The sequence below is a fragment of the Haliotis rubra genome, unplaced genomic scaffold (genome assembly GCF_003918875.1).
Source record: "Haliotis rubra isolate DU_JTF1 unplaced genomic scaffold, ASM391887v1 Scf244, whole genome shotgun sequence".
Lineage (NCBI taxonomy): Eukaryota > Metazoa > Mollusca > Gastropoda > Lepetellida > Haliotidae > Haliotis > Haliotis rubra.
In genome coordinates this window covers 1,215,755-1,239,740 of record NW_025766492.1, presented here as the reverse complement: position 1 = coordinate 1,239,740, position 23,986 = coordinate 1,215,755, and the positions used below count along the sequence as shown (strand labels likewise).

The 23,986-nt window shown below is 43.8% G+C and overlaps 1 protein-coding gene across 1 annotated transcript in view; it reads right to left on the bottom strand.

Moving 5' to 3' along the window:
- Positions 1–8,351: 8,351 nt before the first annotated feature.
- The window catches only part of LOC124279008 (myb-binding protein 1A-like protein), a 38,456-nt gene continuing 22,821 nt past the window's right edge, over positions 8,352–23,986 (bottom strand). Inside the window, exons 11-21 of the mRNA XM_046714803.1 lie at positions 23,542–23,617; positions 20,437–20,486; positions 20,162–20,251; positions 18,260–18,327; positions 15,587–15,638; positions 13,391–13,462; positions 13,159–13,209; positions 12,528–12,593; positions 11,224–11,328; positions 10,177–10,274; positions 8,352–9,164 (exon numbers count right to left, since the gene is read on the bottom strand). Of these exons, the coding sequence (XP_046570759.1) occupies positions 8,873–9,164; positions 10,177–10,274; positions 11,224–11,328; positions 12,528–12,593; positions 13,159–13,209; positions 13,391–13,462; positions 15,587–15,638; positions 18,260–18,327; positions 20,162–20,251; positions 20,437–20,486; positions 23,542–23,617 (1,020 nt within the window). The 3' untranslated portion in view covers positions 8,352–8,872. The remainder of the gene's footprint in view (positions 9,165–10,176; positions 10,275–11,223; positions 11,329–12,527; positions 12,594–13,158; positions 13,210–13,390; positions 13,463–15,586; positions 15,639–18,259; positions 18,328–20,161; positions 20,252–20,436; positions 20,487–23,541; positions 23,618–23,986) is intronic.

Here is a 23,986-nt window from a genome sequence, read left to right as displayed (position 1 = left end):
GGGGTGTGTGCATCGTATTGAGCCGGTGTCATTTCTCTCTTGTTGGGAAAGATGAATTCTGTGTAGATTCATTAAGTACTAAAAGAACTTCATCCTTCCTTATGTGTTTGTTGAGCTACTTTAAAGGAAGGAATGTGGATCACTGGTCATGTCGTACAATGAGTGTGTAGTGAAGGGTGTGTGGTGAGGGGGTGTGGTGTGTGTGTGAGGGTGAAACGGTGTGTAGTGAGGGGTGTGTGTGGTGTGGGTGTGTGGTGTGTAGTGAGGGGTGTGTGTGGTGAGGGTGTGTGGTGAGGGTGAGGAGTGTGTGGTGAGTGGTGTGTGGTGAGGGGTGTGTGGTGAGGGTGTGTGGTGAGGGGTGTGTAGTGAGGGTGTGTAGTGAGGGTGTGTGAAGTGAGGGGGTGTAGTGAGGGTGTGTGTGTGTGTGGTGAAGGGTGTGTCGTGAAGAATGTGTGGTGAAGGGTGTGTGTGGTGGAAGGGTGTGGTGAGGGATGTGTGTGTGTGAGGGGTGTGTGTGTGAGGGGGTGTGTGTGGTGAGGGGTGTGGTGAGGGTGTGTGTAAGGGTGTGTGGTGAGGTGTGTGGTGAGGGTGTGTGGTGAGGGTGTGTGGTGGTGAGGGTGTGTGGGTGTGGTGAGCGTGTGGGTGTGTGGTGAGGGAGTGAGGGAGGTGTGTGGTGAGGGTGTGTGTGTAGTGTGTGTGTGTGTGGGGTGTGGTGGGGGTGGTGAGGGTGTGGTGATGGGGTGTGGTAGGGGATGTGTGGTGAGGGGTGTGTGATGAGGGTGTGTGTGGTGACTTGTGTATGGTGAGGGAGGTGTGGTGCAGGGTGTGTGGTGAGGGGTGTGGTTGGGGGCTGGAGTGAGAATGTTAGCTGTGGTCACGAAAAGGTGACAGCAAAAGAGAGGGCGGGGTGGTTGGGGGCTGGAGTGGAGGGCAAAATTTACAACCCAGTGGTGGGCATGGAAAAGTGGGGGTGTTATTCTAAATTGATTCAGATAAAATAGATGATATCATTGCTCATGAAGTTAAAATGGTGGCCTTATCACGTTGCTCAAATTCAGAATTCATACACATTATGCAACCTAAACTCACCCTTCATATCTTTCGGTCAAAACACCCCACTTTCGACCAAACATGTCGTAAAGGGCATGTTAAATCTCAAAACCATCAATGTCCAAGGTTTTGCAAAGTCCTGAAATACTGCTCTCTTTTTCACCAATGTATGTTATTCTTTATTTTGTCTATCTTGTCTTTTGGAGTCATGTGGATTGAATGTAATCCTTTATCTAATTAAGTCTTTAAGATCGTTAATTATCATTAGGTATTGCACAATATGCCTTCAGTTTATAGGGTTCCGGGTAGTCTATGTCACTGCCCTGGATTCCTTATTTCATTCGTTAATGGTTGTTGTAATCATATGTAATTAGGTGTATCATTCTGGTACCGATCATCTGTCAGATGGGTAGTCTGTCATACAGACCCTGAAGCAAATATATCCAAGAAATCCCACGCAAGTCTAGAAAATGTGGCAAGTCTAGATTTCCACAGCTTCTGAAAATGAAGAAAGTCTCAGGGCTCCTTTTTATTATATTTTGATTTTTTTCAATATGAGCCTTTTTTCTGTAAAATATGTTCATTTCAGAGACTAGTCGTTAGTCTATTAGATGGGCTGCCGGCAATCTTTGCGTCATTAATTGGGGTGTGGATTTCAGGGCTGCGGTAAGGGTACATGACACTCAAAGAATGTTATTTCAATACTTTCATGTAAAAAATAATCTGTAAAATATTCGGGAGGGGAGCTGCCCCCCTGCCCCCCTGGTCTACCTTCGCCCCTGAAAGGACTCCACTAACGGACAATTTACCTAAATATAGTATTATATATAGTATGACCAGAAATTATTGAGAATTTTAGGGATATGTTTAATTGGATTTCTAGTTTAAACAACCTTGACCAGCTATCAAGTGCTTGGTTTCATTCAAGAGGGGCAACTCTGTTAATCCTGTTGCATTAGTTTGTGAAGAGTTATCCCCCTTTGTTTACTTTTTCTAGCAGACGACATTTTCAGTGATCCTCATTATGGATGATTTAGAGAGGAGGAAGTTGATTTTAGAGTATTATAACAAGGACATCAGATCAGCTAAAGTGATTTCAAGTAGAACAGGAATCCCTTTGTCCACTGTTTATTGTGTTTTGAAAAATATTGCAAATGGATATGGCGTTGAGCACCAGGGAGGCGCAGGTAGGCCCAGAAAATTGACTGTCGGTGACAGGAGGCGGCTTGGTATTCTTGTTTCTAAAAACAAACGAAGGAGTTTAGAAAACTTAAGGCTGAATATGATTGATAGAGGAACTGTGGCTGTCTGTAAGGAGACAATTAGAACTGAGCTGCATGCAATGGGTTGGCAGAAAAGTCAAGGAATTCCATCACCGATCATGAAACCTGAACAAAAGGAGCGAAGGTTGAACTGGTGCTTACAGCATAGAAATTGTTCCTAGGACAATGTGTTTTTCCCATGAAGGTTATGTGTGGCTGTTTCCTAATACACTGAAATTCTGGACCAAACAAACTGAAAAAACTTTGTATCAGCGCCCAAAGTACAGTCCGAAATTTAACGTGTGGGGTGGCATATCTGTGTTAGGGGCAGCGTCCTCTGCGTATTTGAAGGGAATATGAACAGTGGCGGTACACAGATATTCTCGAGGGACATTTACTTCCATCTGCTCACTTGTTTCATTGACATTTTTGGATTTTCCAGCAGGACAACGACCCAAAACATCGTTCAAAGCATTCACAGGCCTGGTTTCGGACCCAAAATATGACATTATTAGATTGGCCAAACCATAGCCCTGATCTAAATCCAACAGAAAATGTTTGGGGACTTATGAAGGAAAGTGTTTAAGAAAAACTGACAAATATTGCTGAAATGGTGACTTGACAAAATACTAACTGTTCACCTGTCTTTGAATCTGGAGTAATGTTCTGCTAATATTCACATTTAATACGTGAGTAATGATTGAAAACAAATTAAAATTTACAATCTTTAAATTCTCAATAATTTCTGGTTGTACCGTAAACTATTGATTTTTGGAAGTATGAACCGATGCTATACCAAGAATCATTCCCTCATGCCCATGATCATGTGGGAATGTTCATGACCATACCAGTCGGCAGTGTGGCTTGTGTAAGGTATTTCCATCTCTTCTCTTCGAGGCACAAGCTGTGGACACGTGCAACAATGAGCACGCCTAACTGGCCTGGCAATGCTGCACACATACAGAAGCACGCCTTTGATACCAAGTCCATGCGCTATCTACTCTAGGAAGACAGACTGGAGGAGTGAGTGAGTTTTGTTTTACGCCGCACTCAGCAATATTCCAGCTATATGGCGGCGGTCTGTAAATAATCGAGTCTGGACCAGACAATCCAGTGATCAACAGCATGAGCATCGATCTGCGCAATTGCAGACTGGAGGAAATTCAAACACAGCTAAAAGTGTATATTGAAGTCAAAATATTTTTGATATTCCCTTGGAACTGTAAATGTGAGAATGGCAGGGTTGATCATAAATAAAGCAATCTTTCTGACTGACCTATCTTGTAAAGTTGCAATGAGTAAACTGAGTGAGAGTAATATTGAACAAACCTGAAGATATCATGTATAACCTTTCTTAAGGGTTAAAAAAAAGCCTTCCCTTCTCTCTTCTCCTGTGTGATGGGTGATGCCATATCGTGTGTCCCCCGCAGTGATATTGCTGGAATATTGCTAAAAGCAGCGTAAAAACCAACTCACTCACTCACTCTAAGCATGATCAGCAGAAGACCAATTCGTACCACAGACCCTCGTGTCTTTGCAAGGATTAAAGATTAAGAATATATTGTTTTTGAGATGACCCCCGACTCAAAATGCTTCACAGAACAATACATCATGTCATGATGTATTGTACTGTGAAGCATTAAGAGTCAGGGGTCATCTAAACTTTTTATATATTTTATAAAATCTTTAATCCTCGCAAAGAAACGAGGGCCTGTGATTCGTAACTCCATTTTTACGGGTTTTTTCATAGCCATGACTTTCATTGCTTTCCCAGGGCGGTGGCGTAGCCTAGTGCAGTAGTGGTTAAATCGTTCACTCGTTACGCCGAAGGACGGGTTAGATTCCCAACATGGGTATAATGTGTGAAGCCCATTTCCAGTGTCCCCGGTCGTAATATTGCTGAAAGTGGCTTAAAACTAAACCCACACACCCAAAGCTTTGCATGTGAGGGAGATATGCCTATAAGAGCAAGGACTGGCTTCATGTTTCCATATCATATGGCGGCTGTCTGGACGGGTATGAGTACACTGCTATATGATCATGCAGTGTATGAAATAAGCCCGTCCGACCGCCCGAGGCGGGCTAAATTCACAGCTAGCCAGCCCGATGGTCTGGTAAAATTTTAGATAACATGTTCCATGATACATCTAAGTACATTTACCATATCTTTACTCTATTTTTCAAATTGAGCTTTGCATTTAGACTTGACAATTACTGTTTGAACATTGAACTATCTATCGCAAGCTCAAAGCACCGCGTTGACATATATTATCACTAAAACAGCATCTTAACAATAACTAGAAATGAGTTATTTTCTTTGGATTGTCTGGTCTGGTTAAATCCATTTTGGGTTGGTAACATTTTCAAATGATTTTCTTGAGAGTGCTGAAGACACGTCCTTCCGGATGATGTAAACAACCTTGTCAGCGAGTTCAACACAAAACTGGCGGCTATAGTTGATAAACATGCTCCTGTCAGGACCAGAGTTCATAGACCAAGAACAACATCTCCATGGCACACGGCAGAGATCAGAGAAGCCAAAAGCACTCGGAGAGCTGCAGAACGGCAGTGGAGGAAGTCGCAGCTGGAGATTCACAGACAGATCTTCAATGCTTGCAGGCACTCTGTGAACAATCTCATGCGTAGAGCCAAAGCTGAATATGTCAATGCTGAACTCACAGGCAGTTCTAATAATCCACAGAAGATGTTTTCTATCCTACACGGTTTACTCGGAAAACAGTCAATTGCAACACTTCCTCATGGTGGAGATGCTCACCTAGCATCAGAATTTAACAGCTACTTTCTGGACAAGATCAGCAACATCCGCCAACAGTTTGATTCTGATATGGACAACGAACCATCTCCTCAATACACGGGCACCAAGTTTAGTTCATTCCGGGTTGTAACAGAAAATGAAGTCCGTAAAACCATCCTCGAGGCCAAACCAACATCGTGCAGCCTAGATCCACTACCCACCAAGTTCATGTTGAAGATCCTGCCATCCTGGACGTTCTCCTACCCACCATCACAGATATAATCAATGTCAGTATATCCACGGGTGTTGTGCCGGATTATTTTAAAAAAGCCATTGTCAAACCCCTTCTGAAGAAGCCAAATTTAGATCCGCAGCTACTCAAGAACTATAGGCCAGTCTCCAACCTATCGTTCATATCCAAAATCCTAGAGAAAATAGTTAAGAGACAGTTGCTGTACCACCTGACCTCAAATGATCTACTTCACAAGTATCAGTCAGCTTATAGACAGGCCAACAGTACGGAAACAGCATTAAACTGTGTGATGAATAGTGTGCACGTCTGTTGACAGAGGGATATTGCTATGCTGGTATTGCCAGACTTGTCATCCGCCTTTGATACCATAGATCATGGCATAATATTGCATCGTCTCGAAAATACCTTCGGCATCACAGGGATACCGCTTCAGTGGTTTGGGTCGTACCCTCACAAACAGGTCACAGACAGTCCTAATTGGTGATGAGATGTCCACTCCAGCCAGATTATTCTGTGGAGTACCACAAGGATCAGTGATGGGGCCAATACTGTTTAACCTTTATACAACACCTCTAGGTCAGTGTATTGAAGAACATCATATACCTCATCACTTCTATGCAGATGACTCGCAAGTACAGAACAGCTGTAAGCCAACACCCATCAGTCAATCTGAAGCAAAACATGCAATGCAACAGTGCATTGCTGATGTCAGTACATGGATGGAAAAGAACAAGCTGAAACTCAATTCAGACAAAACGGAGGTGATTTTGTTTGGACCTCCATCCAGGTTACGAAATGTACTTTGGATCATCTGTCTATCGGGTCAGCTGACATCACCTTCAAGTCATCTGTCAAGAACCTCGGTGTGTACCTTGACTCCTCGCTATCCATGGAAGATCACGTGAGCCACTGCTGCAAGGTCAGTCATTACCACCTGAGGAACATCAGTGCCATCAGACATTTGCTGACGAGAGACGCAGCTGCCTCCCTCGTGAGATCTCTGATATTCTCTCGATTAGACTATTGCAACAGTTTGCTCTATGGAATCACCAAACAACAAATCAGACGTCTGCAGCACATCCAAAACTATGCTGCCAGATTGGTCACTCAGACGAACATAAAGGCACACGTCACACCAGTGCTAAACTCGCTTCACTGGCTTCGCATTCCTGAGCGAATCATTTTCAAAATACTCTCTCTGACTTACCAAGCTGTCCATGGTACTGGACCTGCCCATCTGAGTGATCTGATTGTCTCATACCTCCCTTCAAGAACTCTACGCTCTAGTCAACAACAGCTCCTTCGGGTGCCTGTCACCAAACTTAAAACTTTCGGCTCCAGATCCTTTTCTGTCTCAGCCGCTACTCTGTGGAACTCTCTACCCGAATCACTGAAGTTGATTCCATCTCTTGAAACTTTTAAATCCAGTCTTAAATCCTACCTTTTCAAGCACTATACCTAAAAGATACATAACTCATACCACTGTGGAGAACTCAACTGCCTCTGTTTCCATCGTTTGAGGCAATGCGCTTTGAGCATACCTTCATGGCGTGGATATAGCGCAATATAAGTGCCATTATTATTATTATTATTATTATTTTGAAGTTTGGCTGGGTTTTGGCTTATTTCATACACTGGACCATGGCCTGTAAACATCCAAGTCAGGGGCAGACAACCCAGTGGCTTATAATGTGAGCAACGATGACAGTTTCCGCTAAATCTTTGTGCATTCCTTTGTGCGTAGACCTGTGTGCGTGCGGCGTGTGTATGTGTGTGTGTGTGTGTGTGTGAGCAACAAACACCACCAGGTTCACAATATTGGGGATCTAGTTGGTACAGAGAGTAAATGATTTCAACCACGAGTTTGCCTCGCCAGGCTTCAAATATAACCAGATAAAATATGCTGATTGCCACAAAACATCCTTCACTGCTCTCAGGAAAGCCTCCAGTACAGGCTCAGGTTGTTCACAAACACAAATGTCATGTTCATCCAGTTTTATTTGTCATAAATCCATTTTCCACAAACCTTGTCACAGATTCACTTGTGTTTATATCTACAATATATTCACAGTGCAAACAATTGTGTATTGCACAGACTTCATATGTTGAGAGTTTAGGTAGTACTTCTTCTGATACATTCAACAGATGAATAACCTTTCATAACAAGAACAGTGTAAACATTGTCTGAAACCAGCGGCATAAGTACACGTGGTCCGATGGAAGATGATGAACAGTTGCTAGAATCAGTCCAAGATGTATAACAACCAGCTGCTTCAACAGTCATACAGATCATATACACCCAGCCACCAACATCTAGTTGGTCAGTGAGTGAGTGAGTTGGGTTTAACACACTTCTCAACAGTATTTCACTTATATCACGGCATGTCTGCTTATTGTGGGAAGAGAGCCCAATGTATTGCAAGTCTCAGACATTTACCACTTCAGTGAGTGAGTGAGTGAGTGAGTGAGTGAGTATGGTTTTACGCCCCTTTTAGCAATATTTCAGCAATATCAGGGGGAGGGAACACCAGAATTTGGCTTCACACAAAGTACCCCACACTCAGGCACAGCGATGACTTAACATAACATCACTGCCACAGGCTAATTTGCATATCACGTGACCGGACTTTTCTCTTGTTTGTAATCAAACGCGCATATTCATAATAAGAAGAGACTGGCCTTACGCAAGCTTTTCGGCGCTCTTTACAATGTTTTACATTGTACATATATTTCTTCCACAACTCGCGACAGTAACATTGATGACAGTACATATTTAGAAATCAATCTGGTTGCATCGTTTTGCTCCCTGTCGAAGCCGATGACAGCACGCGTGGAGCATTACAACCCTCGTAAACAAAGGACGCTCACAATTCGAAATAGTGTTACATGTTTTAGGATATTTTCTCAGTGAAACTAAGCCATTCTATCAAAGATGTTTAATTAGATGTTTAGGCTCGTCAAAATAAAAGAGTTAAGAAATATGTACATATATATTGAATGGGCCAGTTGCAAGATGTGACGAATCGTCACATTTTTGGCCTGTGGCGGAGAGGTACTATGCTGGCTTGCCGCCGCACGGAACTCTGGGTAGGAGAGTGAAAGTACCCATGTGGGGGAATCACTTCCAGTGAAACCCACAAGGACAGGTATAAAGATGGCAAACCTTGACACAAACTTAGAACTGAAATTCAAACCCACAATCAGTAGAATTTCTGACATTGCTGTGACTGACTGACTGACTGAGTTTGGTTTTCACGCCACTTTTAGCAATATTCCAGCAACATCACGGCGGGGGACACCAGAAATGGGCTTCTACAAATTGTACCCATGTGGGGATTGAACCGGGTCTTCGGGCGTGGCGAGCCAGCTTTAACCACTGGGCTACCCACTTGACCCCGACATTGCTCTGAGAAGATGCTGGGTAAAATAGTGATTGGATTCATCAACACTCATACATTGTCCACCAACTTTCTTCCTACAATTCCTTCCACCCATTCACAAGACTCACAGAGGTGATATCAATCCCATTACGTCTTATTTCATGTAAAAAAATTATTCATTATCATCTCTAATTATTTCTGTTTTTTCCCCTGGCTTTTTCTTCTTTCTGGAACTCCCAGCAGACGTGGCATCCACCTCATCTGAGGACCTCCGTTTGCGAGGACTGTCACTGTCCACCGACATGGTACTTGTCACGGAATCCGAGAGGAGGTCGCTAGAGTTATCTCCTCCTGCCCCATTGATCAAGGTGAGTTCAGCCATGTTCTCCACTACATCCCCATTTTGTTGGCCAGAGTTTTTCATCTTCTTTTTTCTCTGCTTCTGTTTTTTGCCAGTCTTTTGCCTGGAATATTTTTAGAATAAATATGTCACTGATGTCAAATATATCAATGTTTCAATAACAGTTCTAAACTGCAGTATGTGAAAGGCTTGAGAGTAAAGGTAAGATTCTATTTATTACCCTAAATTTTCCTTCCAACTTTTTCATTTGTAATCAATAAAAAGCTCTGCATTGTGTGTAACTGTACATCATCCATGGCAGAGACTGCCCGAACACTAATATTTTTCTTACCAGTAACGTCAGACGATCTTATGTTTATTTGTTTGTTTATGGCTGCACTCAGCAATATTCTAGCTATACAGCAACAGTCCGTAAATAATTGAATCTGGAGCAGACAATCCAATGATCAACATCATGAGCATTGATCTACTCAATTGAGGTACGAGGACATGTAAGTTGCACCTGATCACTCGAGCCTATTAGTCAACTCTTACAACAGGTATTGCTTGCTGAAGACCAATTCTAACCAGTATCTTCACCAGTACTACCTTACGCTTCAACGTAACTAGTTTCTATACAACAACCACACATTTTGCATCAAATACAACTCACTGCAGACATTATTTACATCCACTAATATTTATCGGACACAGGACTTTGCCAACAAAGATCTAGAACAATGAAGCATACAACATTTCTTGTATATTGAGTGAGTGAGTTTACTTTGACGCCGCTTTTAGCAATATTCCAGCAAAATCCTGGCATGGGGACACCAGAAATGGGCTTAACACATTGTGCCCATGTGTAGGAGCCGAACGCTTTAACCACTAGGCTACCACACCCACCCAGCTTGTTTATTGAATAGAGCCACTTGTCAGTGTATATTCTTACACCCTTATCAAGCAAAAGTGATCGGCATTCTAGAAGATGGCGAGTCAATGATGAAGCATACAACTCCATGTTTATTGCAGAGAGCAACGACACGTGTAGAATCTTACACTGTTATCAAGCTAAACTGAACAACTGAAGATCTAGAACTTGTGACCGACTTCCCGAAAATCAAGTGTGTTCTCACCTGGTGAAGTTCAGAAGACGGTTACACATGCTGCGAGCATCCTTGTTGAGGTGAGACTTGAGTCCCGTCAGCTTCTCTGTCACTTCATTGGTTGCAACCTGAGTCAAGAGATACGAGTGCACATTTCTGTACCACACAAACGTTCGGAAGTATGGTCATGGCGCTTCATAATCACAAGTATACATTTGTATTGTTAACAGTGAGACTGATGTTTATGAATCAAAGCATTGGTAAAGAGGTGAATCTAGACTTTGGTGTTACACCTTGGCTGTTAAAAGTTTATATCGACCTAGAGGACATTCTCTTCCCACAGTGGTTACTTGTCATATCTTCCTACGAACATCTGTTCATATACGGCCATATTTCCCGGTTCTCGCAAAATCCCTATATGGCCAAAAATCACAACACGAATTATCTCCCTTCCTTCTATCCAATCAGAATCCGTGTTACATCGACTTAGATCCAACTTGACTAATGCAAGCAAATATGGGGCCACAAGTATCACTCCTCTGCCAGGGACTTGTGTTGATGTGACACACAAGACATTTAATGGCTAGCTTGTTTGTTGTCAACAAGGGCGACGGAGACGCTATTGATCCACCATTGCATGACCGAGTTCTGTCTAGAAGAAATGTTAGCGCATCGCACATGCGAAGAGGTTCTAGTTTTCCCTAAGCCTACGGAAATTACTGAGGCCCTGCGGATGATCACTGTTGGAACAACATCGCTGATTGCACAACTAAATCTGATTGCAACCAATCACGAATCCTGAACACTCGCACCATGAAAGGGCCGTATTTGAACAGAGGTTTGTAGGAAGAGATGACAAGTAACCTCTATGGGAAGGCAGTATTTAATATACAACAAGCACATAATGACACATCAGGGCTGAATCACAAAGCGTTCGTAGCCCAAAATCATTCCTAATCGTATGATAAACTTTTTAGTTAAGATAGCTCGTAACACTACAAATGCTATGTGGACCAGGATCCAGTATGTATTAAGTATATGATATTATTGCCACGCTGAACAGAGCGTGTGATGTACCTGGCGTGCCGTGTCTGGGTGGATGATGGAGAGGCGGACGACAACATGCAGCAGCTCCAGCGTGAACTTGGGTTTGATGCTCTCCACCGACAGTCTCAGCAGCAGCTGCAGAACAAACACACAAGGTTCATCACTGGTGTGACGGCATGTGACACTATCAAACAGTGGTGAGACTGATTGTGTGCAGTGGTGAGACTGATTGTGTGCAGTGGTGAGACTGATTGTGTGTAGCGGTGAGTGTGTGCAGTGGTGAGACTGATTGTGTGTAGCGGTGAGTGTGTGCAGTGGTGGTGAGACTGATTGTGAGCAGTGGTGAGACTGATTGTGTGCAGTGGTGAGACTGATTGTGTGTAGCGTGAGAGTGTGCAGTGCAGGGTGAGACTGATTGTGAGCAGTGGTGAGACTGATTGTGTGCAGTGGTGAGTCTGATTGTGTGCAGTGGTGAGACTGATTGTGTGCAGTGGTGAGACTGATTGGGTGCAGTGGTGAGACTGATTGGGTGCAGTGGTGAGTCTGATGGAAGTGTTCAGTGGTGAGACTGATGGTGTTCAGTGGTGAGTCTGATTGTGAGACTGATCGTGTGCAGTGGTGAGACTGATTGTGTGCAGTGGTGAGACTGATTGTGTGCAGTGGTGAGACTGATTGTGTGCAGTGGTGAGACTGATTGTGTGCAGTGGTGAGACTGATTGTGTGCAGTGGTGAGACTGATCGTGTGCAGTGGTGAGACTGATTGGGTGGTGCAGTGGTGAGACTGATTGTGTGCAGTGGTGAGTCTGATTGTGTGCAGTGGTGAGACTGATTGTGTTCAGTGGTGAGACTGATTGTGTGCAGTGGTGAGACTGATTGTGTGCAGTGGTGAGACTGATTGTGTGCAGTGGTGAGACTGATTGTGTGCAGTGGTGAGACTGATTGTGTGCAGTGGTGAGACTGATTGCAGTGGCAGAGACTGGTGAGTCTGAGTCTGATCGTGTTCACTGGTGAGTCTGATCGTGTTCAGTGGTGAGACTGATAGTGTTCCAGTGGTGAGACTGATTGTGTGCAGTGGTGAGACTGATTGTGTGCAGTGGTGAGTCTGATTGTGTGCAGTGGTGAGACTGATTGTGTGCAGTGGTGAGACTGATGGTGTGCAGTGGTGAGACTGATTGGGTGCAGTGTTGAGACTGATTGTGTGCAGTGGTGAGACTGATTGTGTGCTGTGTGCAGCGTTGAGACTGATTGTGTGCAGTGGTGAGACTGATTGTGTGCAGTGGTGAGACTGATTGTGTGCAGTGGTGAGTCTGATTGTGTGTCGTGGAGAGACTGACCGTGTGCAGCGTTGTGGACAGCGTGGATGAGAACTGACCCCAATGGTCATCTCCAACATCACGGGGCTGCAATGGAGAAATAATTGTTACATGAGAAATCTTTTCAAACTAACTACTGAAACTGAATAATAACAAACATAAATATTTTGCTTCTACAGATGTCAGAATTGACTTATATCTCAGTGCAACAGTAATTTTCTGAGATGAAATAATTTGCATCACATTGCCCTGTCGAGGGCATATCATTTAAAAAATGGAAGTACTTGTGAAGATCCCGAATTGGTCTTCAGCAAACCCATGCTTGTCGTGAGGTGATTGGGTGGTCATGCTCACTGACTTAGTTGGTATATATCAATCGTATCCCAATTGTGTAGATCAATGCTCATGATGTTGATCACTGGATTGTCTAGTCCAGACTCCATTATTTACAGATCCCCACCATACTGCTTGACTATTGCTGAGTGCAGAGTTAAACGACAAACAAACAAACAATCACATATGGAACATTTAGAACAGCTGAAATGTGGTAACAAATGTGTGTGCTGGATTACATTTTGTTTGAGAAATTGCTGGGGTGTTTTTCAATTTCATTCTGCAGAAGAAACACCTGCTATGTTGGATGTCTACTTACCAGGTTCTTCCCTGCTGAGAATAGAGCTGACAAGAGAGAACAGGCCTGGGTCTGAAATACAAAACTCTCTTGCTAACCTTTTCTGGTAATCATAAACATAATCTTTGTTATTCAGCATGAAGAAATTGGTTACTGGTTTCAAGATCATTTTCTTAAAATCAACAACATTTGCGTTGAACAGATAACTTTGGCGACTTGGACAGAGTACACATTAACAAGATAACTGTCTGACCTTGGAGTGAACCTTGACCTTGGCATCGTTGAGAGATTGCAGAAGGAGGTCAGTCAGTGGCCAGAACATCATCTGCAGGTGGAGTGAGTGAGGGAGTGGTGTTACAATCTCAGGACAATATCAGTGTTGCATTATGTCATATACTGTGAATCACCAACTATTTCTGTGCCTAACACATAATCTGACATTATGCATCTTACTGCAAAACATGAACCCTGATACTGTATGCTTGTTATTGCCCTATATGAGCCATGATAATATACATCTTATTGCCTTACATGGGTCATGATACCATACATCTTATTGCCCTACATGGGCCTTGATACCATACATCTTATTGCCCTACATGGGCCATGATACTATACATCTTATTGCCCTACATGGGCCATGATACCATACATCTTATTGCCCTACATGGGCCATGATACTATACATCTTATTGCCCTACATGGACCATGATACTGTATGCTTGTTATTGCCCAGCATGGGCCATGATACCATACACCTTATTGCCCTACATGGGTCATGATACTATACATCTTATTGCCCTACATGGGCCATGATACTATACATCTTATTGCCCTACATGGGCCATGATACCATACATCTTATTGCCCTACATGGACCATGATACTATACATCTTATTGCCCTACATGGACCATGATACTATACATCTTATTCCCCTACATGGGCCATGATACTATACACCTTATTGCCCTACATGGACCATGATACCATACACCTTATTGCCCTACATGGGCCATGATACTATACATCTTATTGCCCTACATGGGCCATGATACTATACATCTTATTGACCCTACATGGACCATGATACTATACACCTTATTGCCCTACATGGACCATGATACTATACATCTTATTGCCCTACATGGGCCATGATACTATACACCTTATTGCCCTACATGGACCATGATACTATACACCTTATTGCCCTACATGGGCCATGATACTATACATCTTATTGCCCTACATGGGCCATGATACTATACATCTTATTGCCCTACATGGACCATGATACTATACACCTTATTGCCCTACATGGGCCATGATACCATACATCTTATTGCCCTACATGGGTCATGATACCATACACCTTATTGCCCTACATGGACCATGATACCATACACCTTATTGCCCTACATGGGACCATGATACCATACACCTTATTGCCCTACATGGGCCATGATACCATACATCTTATTGCCCTACATGGACCATGATACTATACACCTTATTGCCCTACATGGGCCATGATACTATACATCTTATTGCCCTACATGGGCCATGATACCATACATCTTATTGCCCTACATGGACCATGATACCATACACCTTATTGCCCTACATGGACCATGATACTATTGCCTTATGCTTGTTATTGCCCTACATGGGCCTATAGAGACCATACATCTTATTGCCCTACATGGGTCATGATACCATACACCTTATTGCCCTACATGGACCATGATACTGTATGCTTGTTATTGCCCTACATGGGCCATGATACCATACATCTTATTGCCCTACATGGGCCATGATACTATACATCTTATTGCCCTACATGGACCATGATACTGTATGCTTGTTATTGCCCTACATGGGCCATGATACTATACATCTTATTGCCCTACATGGGCCATGATACTATACACCTTATTGCCCTACATGGGCCATGATACTATACATCTTATTGCCCTACATGAGCCATGATACTACACATCTTATTACCCTGCATGAGACAAAACAGAGTGCATGTTATTGCCCAGTATAAACCTTGACACAACGCAAGCTTTTGTTCAACTTGAGCAATGACACGAATGAAACCCTGACACTATGCATGTTATCACGCTACACAAACCCTGACACTATGCATGTTATCACCGACACAAACCCTGACACTATGCATGTTATCACCTACACAAACCATGACACTATGCATGTTATCAAGCTACACAAACCATGACACTATGCATGTTATCACGCTACACAAACCCTGACACTATGCATGTTATCACCTACACAAACTATGACACTATCCATGTTACCTAACTACAATAAACCATGATACTATGCACGTTATCACGCTACACAAACCAAGACACACGCATGATATCATCCGGGCACCGAGCCTGTTATCACCCATGTTAATAGACCCTGTCTAGAAAACTCACTGGATGTTTGTTCAGCATGTTGTGGAAGAACACCATGTGTAGATGATGATCCCTGAAAATATACCAAACAAAAGGGATGATAATAAAGATATCACCAACTAGTTTAAAATGATATATATGACCTGGCCCTTCAGAAGGACCAAGTTTGATTTCAGAAATCCTAAAAGCCCATCTTAACTCATGTAAGACAACGCTAAAGTGTGGCATATAGGTGAGTGTAAGTTCATATCTACGCCGCATTTAGTATTATTTCAGCAATATCACAGAGGGGACACCAGAAATAGGCTTCATGCATTGTACCCATGTGATTAATCAAACCCAGGTCTTCTGTGTGAAGAGCGATCACTTTAACCACTTGGCTACCCCACTGCCCCATGGAGCGATCACTTTAACCACTTGGCTACCCCACTGCCCCATGGAGCGATCACTTTAACCACTTGGCTACCCCACTGCCCCATGGAAGGTGGGCCAGCCAGTGAAGCAAAAGAGTTTATTTTCAGTTTGTCTGAGTGTTGTACAACATCACACAGTAATTTTCTAGCAATATGACGTCAGCCTGCAAGTATTCTTGTCTGGACCAGACAATCAAGTGATGAGCAACAATCTACGTTGTTTTGGAAAATCCAAGAATTAAAATGGCAAGGGACACCAGAAATGGGCTTCACACATGGTATTCATAAGTGGAATCAAACCGGCTCTTCGGTGTGATGAGCAAACGCTTTAACCACTAGGCTACCCCACCACCCCCAAAACAAGTCAATGACCTGACCACCTAATCCATTTGCTCACATCTTACAATCAGCAAAGACTACCAGCACCAACCTGGAATCCCCCACGAGGCTATGTCAAATACAATATGTATATCTCCATGACTGTCAGTTGAGTTCAAGTACCAGCATCCTGGATTAGAGCTGGTCCCAAGCAACGTATGCTTGTTGTAAGAGGCAACACAAAGAATAAGGTTGTCTGGATGGTGACACTGCTTACTGCGTGACACAAATCCCAGTTGTGTTGATATCCCATCGATGCTCATGATATTAATCACTGGATTGTCTGGTTCACACTAGAAAATAAAGACACCTGGGTGTCGTTGTACAGAGCAATCTTACGCTAAGGTGACCATAGCTCCCATACCTTAACATAGACTTACTACTGGCGTAGCGCTAAGGTGATCATAACTCCATGCCTTAACATGGAATTACTACTGGCTGGTAAGCTTAAGGTGATCATAACTCCCATACCTTAACATAGACTTACTACTGGCGCAGCGCTAAGGTGATCGTAACTCCCATACCTTAACATAGACTTACTACTGGCGTAGCGCTAAGGTGATCATAACTCCCATGCCTTAACATAGACTTACTACTGGCGTAGTGCTAAGGTGATCATAACTCCCATGCCTTAACATAGACTTACTACTGATGCAGCTAAGGTGATCGTAACTCCCATACCTTCACAGACTTACTACTGGCATAGCTAAGGTGACCAAAGCTCCCATACCTTAACATAGACTTACTACTGGCATAGTGCTAAGGTGACCAAAGCTCCCATACCTTAACATAGACTTGCTACTACTGACCCATGAAGCTAAGGTGATCATAACTCCCATGCCTTAACATAGACTTACTACTGGTGTGGCTAAGGTGATCGTGCTCCCATGCCTTAACATGGACTTACTACTGGCGTGGCTAAGGTGATCGTAACTCCCATGCCTTAACATAGACTTACTACTGATGTGCAGCTAAGGTGATCGTAACTCCCATGCCTTTACATGGACTTACTACTGGCGTGAAGCTAAGGTGATCATAACTCCCATGCCTTAACATAGACTTATTACTGGCATAGCTTGCTTAGGTGGTCGTAACTCCCATGCCTTAACATGGACTTACTACTGGGTGTGAGCTAAGGTGATCATAACTCCCATGCCTTAACATAGACTTACTACTGGCGTAGTGCTAAGGTGATCGTAACTCCCATGCCTTAACATAGACTTACTACTGGCGTAGCGCTAAGGTGATCAGTAACTCCCATGCCTTAACATAGACTTACTACTGATGCAGCGCTAAGGTGATCGTAACTCCCATGCCTTAACATCGACTTACTACTGGAAGCGTGATTGAAGCTAAAGGTGACCATAGAAGCTCCCATACCTTAACATACCTCAACAGACTTACTACTGATGTAGCGCTACTAAGGTGATCGTAACTCCCATGCCTTAACATAGACTTACTACTGATGCAGTAGCTAAGGTGACCATAGCTCCCATACCTTAACATAGACTTACTACTGATGCAGCGCTAAGGTGACCGTGCTCCCAGCTCCAATACCTTAACATAGACTTACTACTGATGCAGCTAAGGATGATCGTAATTCCCATACCTTAACATAGACTTACTACTGGTGAAGCTAAGATGACCGTGAGCTCCCATACCTTAACATAGACTTACTACTGATGCAGCATGCTAACATGATCGTAATTCCCATACCTTAATATAGACTTACTACTGGCGTAGTGCTAAGGTGACCGTAGCTCCCATACCTTAACATAGACTTACTACTGGCGTAGTGCTAAGGTAGCTTTGTACAACAGCACCCTGTCTTGAAGCTCAAATACTGTGCTAGCTTTAAACAACAAACGAACAGACAACTGATCACACATAAAAAACAACATACCGCCTGTACAGGAAGTCTGACAGGGACGACCTCACTTTGTCCAGCACCTCCGGGAGGTCCGCTTCCTCCTGTAAACAGACATGACATAATGGTTAAAAGTAAACCATATTTAAACATCCCCCATTTCTCCATCTGTATTAGGAGTACCATATATTACCATAGATAAGACAATCTCATACATAAACCGAGGTCCAAACTTGACCCTAAAATCAGTATCAAAATGGTATGTTCCGTAGATAAGCCATAAAAAACCTTTGACAAAAGTGTAACCTGTAGATAGGCTGCCCCCCTTCTACAGGCTGCATTTTTGGTCCTCAAAATTTGGCTAATCAGCAGTAATATACGGTACTACATTACCATTCTATAATGACAATCACCCTCACTATCTAGTTTCTCCCATCTCTACGAATTTCTCTCAATTAGGAAAACAATTTGGCTATTTATACAGTTGTGCATTTTAAATCAAGCTCAGAATGCTTTTAGCAAATATTCCAGAATATCACAGTGAACAACAAGGATAGCTTCACACATTGTACTCAGTTTGGGCAAAAGTTTCTACCCTATTGGCTCAGAATAAATGATGGTAGCAAATGAGACCTGGGCCTAGATTTTCGAAGCTATCTTAGCGCTAAGATAGTTGTAAGTTAATGTTAATGTATGGCTCTTACGACTATCTTAACGCTAAGAGACCTTCGAAAATCTAGGCCCAGGACATTTATCCAGAGGACATGAGTGAGTGAGTTAAGTTTTACGCTGCTTTTAGCAATATTCCAGCAAATGTAACAGCAGGGGACACCAGAAATGGGCTTCACACATTGTACCCATGTGGGGAATCACAGCCAGGTCTTCAGTGTGGCGAGCAAATGCTTTACCCACTAGACTACCCCCCCACACACACACCCCCCCAGAGGGTATGAAGATACACACTAAACTAGAAAACAGGAAATGTAATTTCTAAACCCAGTAACGTGGCCAGCTGTACAAATAACAAGAATCCGTTTGTTAACACTGCACTATAGTACCATATGTTAACACTGCACTATAGTACCATATGTTAACACTGCACTATAGTACCATATGTTAACACTGCACTATAGTACCATATGTTAACACTGCACTATAGTACCATATGGTAACACTGCACTATAGTACCATATGGTAACACTGCACTATAGTACCATATGGTAACACTGCACTATAGTACCATATGGTAACACTGCACTATAGTACCATATGGTAACACTGCACTATAGTACCATATGTTAACACTGCACTATAGTATCATATGTTAACACTGCACTATAGTACCATATGTTAACACTGCACTATAGTACCATATGTTAACACTGCACTATAGTATCATATGGTAACACTGCACTATAGTATCATATGTTAACACTGCACTATAGAACCATATGTTAACACTCCACTATAGTACCATATGTTAACACTGCACTATAGTACCATATGTTAACACTGCACTATAGTACCATATGGTAACACTGCACTATAGTACCATATGGTAACACTGCACTATAGTACCATATGTTAACACTGCACTATAGTACCATATGTTAACACTGCACTATAGTACCATATGTTAACACTGCACTATAGTACCATATGGTAACACTGCACTATAGTACCATATGTTAACACTGCACTATAGTACCATATGTTAACACTGCACTATAGTACCATATGGTAACACTGCACTATAGTACCATATGGTAACACTGCACTATAGTACCATATGTTAACACTGCACTATAGTACCATATGTTAACACTGCACTATAGTACCATATGTTAACACTGCACTATAGTACCATATGGTACATTATGCTAGGTGACGTATCAAACATTTGGGAACACACAATCTCATAATTGAAAATTTGCTTACTTTGTCAACTGATGCGCTATCTGACTTTGACTTTGACCTCGTCTTCACAGATGGAGGCGCATCAAGTTTTTGGTGAATCAAGAGACGGATCTGTCAAAACAAAACAAGAGTTATACTTGGGCATGTCTGCTTGAAAACCCGAAGTCAAGTCAATGTTTACCACTTTCATGAACAGAAGCGCATGAAAAACATGATTAGCACAAAATTAGGGATTGAACCCACATTGAACTCAGGCTGAAGAGAAATGGTTTTCCATGTTTAATGAGTCAACTTACTATGACAAGACATGCATCAGAGATAGCCTTCACCAGATCCTGGCTGTGCGCTGAAACATACATGTAACTATGGTAACAGGTATGCTTAAATTGTACCAAGACACTCAAATCATTGTCAACACACAACCTAATATTTCAGTCATTCCACTCATTTACACAGGTTGCTACAGTATGCACAGCAAAGACAAAATTAGCCGAACGACCCACGTTCTTTTTACGCCTCATCAAAACTACAGCTCTATTGTTTTTGCCAGTAAGCAGTGAGTCTTGATGGGGCAAACCATAGAGTGACAGTATGAGCATATTCCACTGTCAGGATACCACGACACAGCGAGCCAGATCACACACCACCAACACTGTCAGGATACCATGACACAGCGAGCCAGATCACACAACACCAACACTGTCAGGATACCATGACACAGCGAGCCAGATCACACAACACCAACACTGTCAGGATACCATGACACAGTGAGCCAGATCACACAACACCAACACTGTCAGGATACCATGACACAGCAAGTCAGATCACACACAACCAACACTGTCAGGATACCATGACACAGCGAGCCAGATCACACACCACCAACACTGTCAGGATGCCATGACACAGCGAGCCAGATCACACACCACCAACACTGTCAGGATACCACGACACAGCCAGTCAGATCACACACCACCAACACTGTCAGGATACCCACACACAGCGAGTCAGATCACACACCACCAACACTGTCAGGATACAATGACACAGCGAGTCAGATCACACACCACCAACATTGTCAGGATGCCATCACACAGCGAGCCAGATCACACAACACCAACACTGTCAGGATACCATGACACAGCGAGCCAGATCACACAACACCAACACTGTCAGGATACCATGACACAGCGAGCCAGATCACACACCACCAACACTGTCAGGATACCATGACACAGCGAGCCAGATCACACACCACCAACACTGTCAGGATACCACCGACACAGCGAGTCAGATCACACACCACCAACACTGTCAGGATGCCCGCGACACAGCGAGCCAGATCACACACCACCAACGCTGTCAGGATGCCTACGACACAGCAAGTCAGATCACACACAACCAACACTGTCAGGATACCCATGACACAGCGAGCCAGATCACACACCACCAACACTGTCAGGATGCCATCACACAGCGAGCCAGATCACACACCACCAACACTGTCAGGATGCCATGACACAGCGAGTCAGATCATACACCACCAACACTGTCAGGATGCCATGACACAGCGAGTCAGATCACACACCACCAACACTGTCAGGATGCGTGACACAGCGAGTCAGATCACACACCACCAACATTGTCAGGATGCCCACGACACAGCCGAGCCAGATCACACACCACCAACACTGTCAGGATGCCATGACACAGCGAGCCAGATCACACACCACCAACACTGTCAGGATGCCATGACACAGCGAGCCAGATCACACACCACCAACACTGTCAGGATGCCATGACACAGCGAGCCAGATCACACACCACCAACACTGTCAGGATGCCATGACACAGCGAGTCAGATCACACACCACCAACACTGTCAGGATGCCACGACACAGCGAGTCAGATCACACACCACCAACACTGTCAGGATGCCATGACACAGCGAGCCAGATCACACACCACCAACACTGTCAGGATACCATGACACAGCGAGCCAGATCACACACCACCAACACTGTCAGGATGCCATGACACAGCGAGCCAGATCACACACCACCAACACTGTCAGGATACCATGACACAGCGAGCCAGATCACACACCACCAACACTGTCAGGATACCATGACACAGCGAGTCAGATCACACACCACCAACATTGTCAGGATACCATGACACAGCGAGTCAGATCACACACCACCAACACTGTCAGGATACCATGACACAGCGAGCCAGATCACACACCACCAACATTGTCAGGATACCGTGACACAGGGTGTCAGATCACACACCACCAACTGTCAGGATGCCATGACACAGCGAGCCAGATCACACACCACCAACACTGTCAGGATGCCGTGACACAGCGAGTCAGATCATACACCACCAACACTGTCAGGATGCCATGACACAGCGAGCCAGATCACACACCACCAACACTGTCAGGATGCCGTGACACAGCGAGCCAGATCACACACCACCAACACTGTCAGGATGCCGCGACACAGCGAGTCAGATCACACACCACTAACACTGTCAGGATGCCCGCGACACAGCGAGTCAGATCACACACCACCAACTGTCAGGATGCCATGACACAGCGAGCCAGATCACACACCACCAACATTGTCAGGATGCCACGACACAGCGAGCCAGATCACACACCACCAACACTGTCAGGATGCCATGACACAGCGAGCAAGATCACACACCACCAACACTGTCAGGATGCCCGCGACACATCGAGGCCAGATCACACACCACCAACACTGTCAGCTCTAACAACAAGCAGAGGTACTTGGGTAGTCTGTCCACGATCTGTACCGTCGCGCGTTACAACTGGGAGCCTGTCTTTCTTTCTTCTTTCTTTGTTAGCTAAAAAAATAAGACAATGTCCATGCAAAGGAGGAAGGGTACCTCCAAGAGATGTTGGACAAAGTAAGGTCCTTGTCAGACTACTTGTACAGGCGGTATGTTGTTTTGTGTTTGTTTAGTGGTCTGTTTGTTGTTGTTTATGGCTATACTCAGCAGTATTCCAACTACATGAAAGGGGCCTAATTTTTTCGACTCTAGACCAGACAATCCAGTGACTGACATTGAGAACAATATGGTACAATGACAGTAACTACAGAAGTCACCATGGTGGACCGACTCATCCATCTGGTCACCTCTAACAACCGACACAGGGACCAGTTCTAATCCAGAACAAGACTGTCTCTTGATAACGATACTGTCACACATACGAGTACTGATCAGGTTGTAATGATACCTTCACACATACAGACCTACCTTTCCGGGAGTACTGTATCAGGTTGTACGATACTGTCCACACATACAGACCTACCTTTCCGGGAGTACTGTATCAGGTTGTACGATACTGTCCACACATACAGACCTACCTTTCCGGGAGTACTGTATCAGGTTGTCAATCATCACAAAGGCACTGGTCTTCTCCAACTCAGGATCACTCTTTATCTGGAATGATGTTGCATTTCAACCATGTTGACATGTCAGTGTACGATTTGTCTGGCTTTTCAGTATTGATAGTGAGATATTTGTACTAAGTCTACCCATATCCTGCGTGAGATATTTGCACTAAGTCTACCATATCCTGTGTGAGACATTTGCCTAAGTCTACCCATATCCTGCGTGAGATATTTGCACTAAGTCTACCATATCCTGTGTGAGACATTTGCCTTAAGTCTACCCATCCCATGCCGTCATATGATTCCGTGGTACTTACGTTTCCGTGGTATTTTCTAATGACATAATTTCTCACGAGCCACTCGCCAAATCGTGCCACCTATCGATTGTTTATGTTCATCAGTTGATCGGCACGGGTCT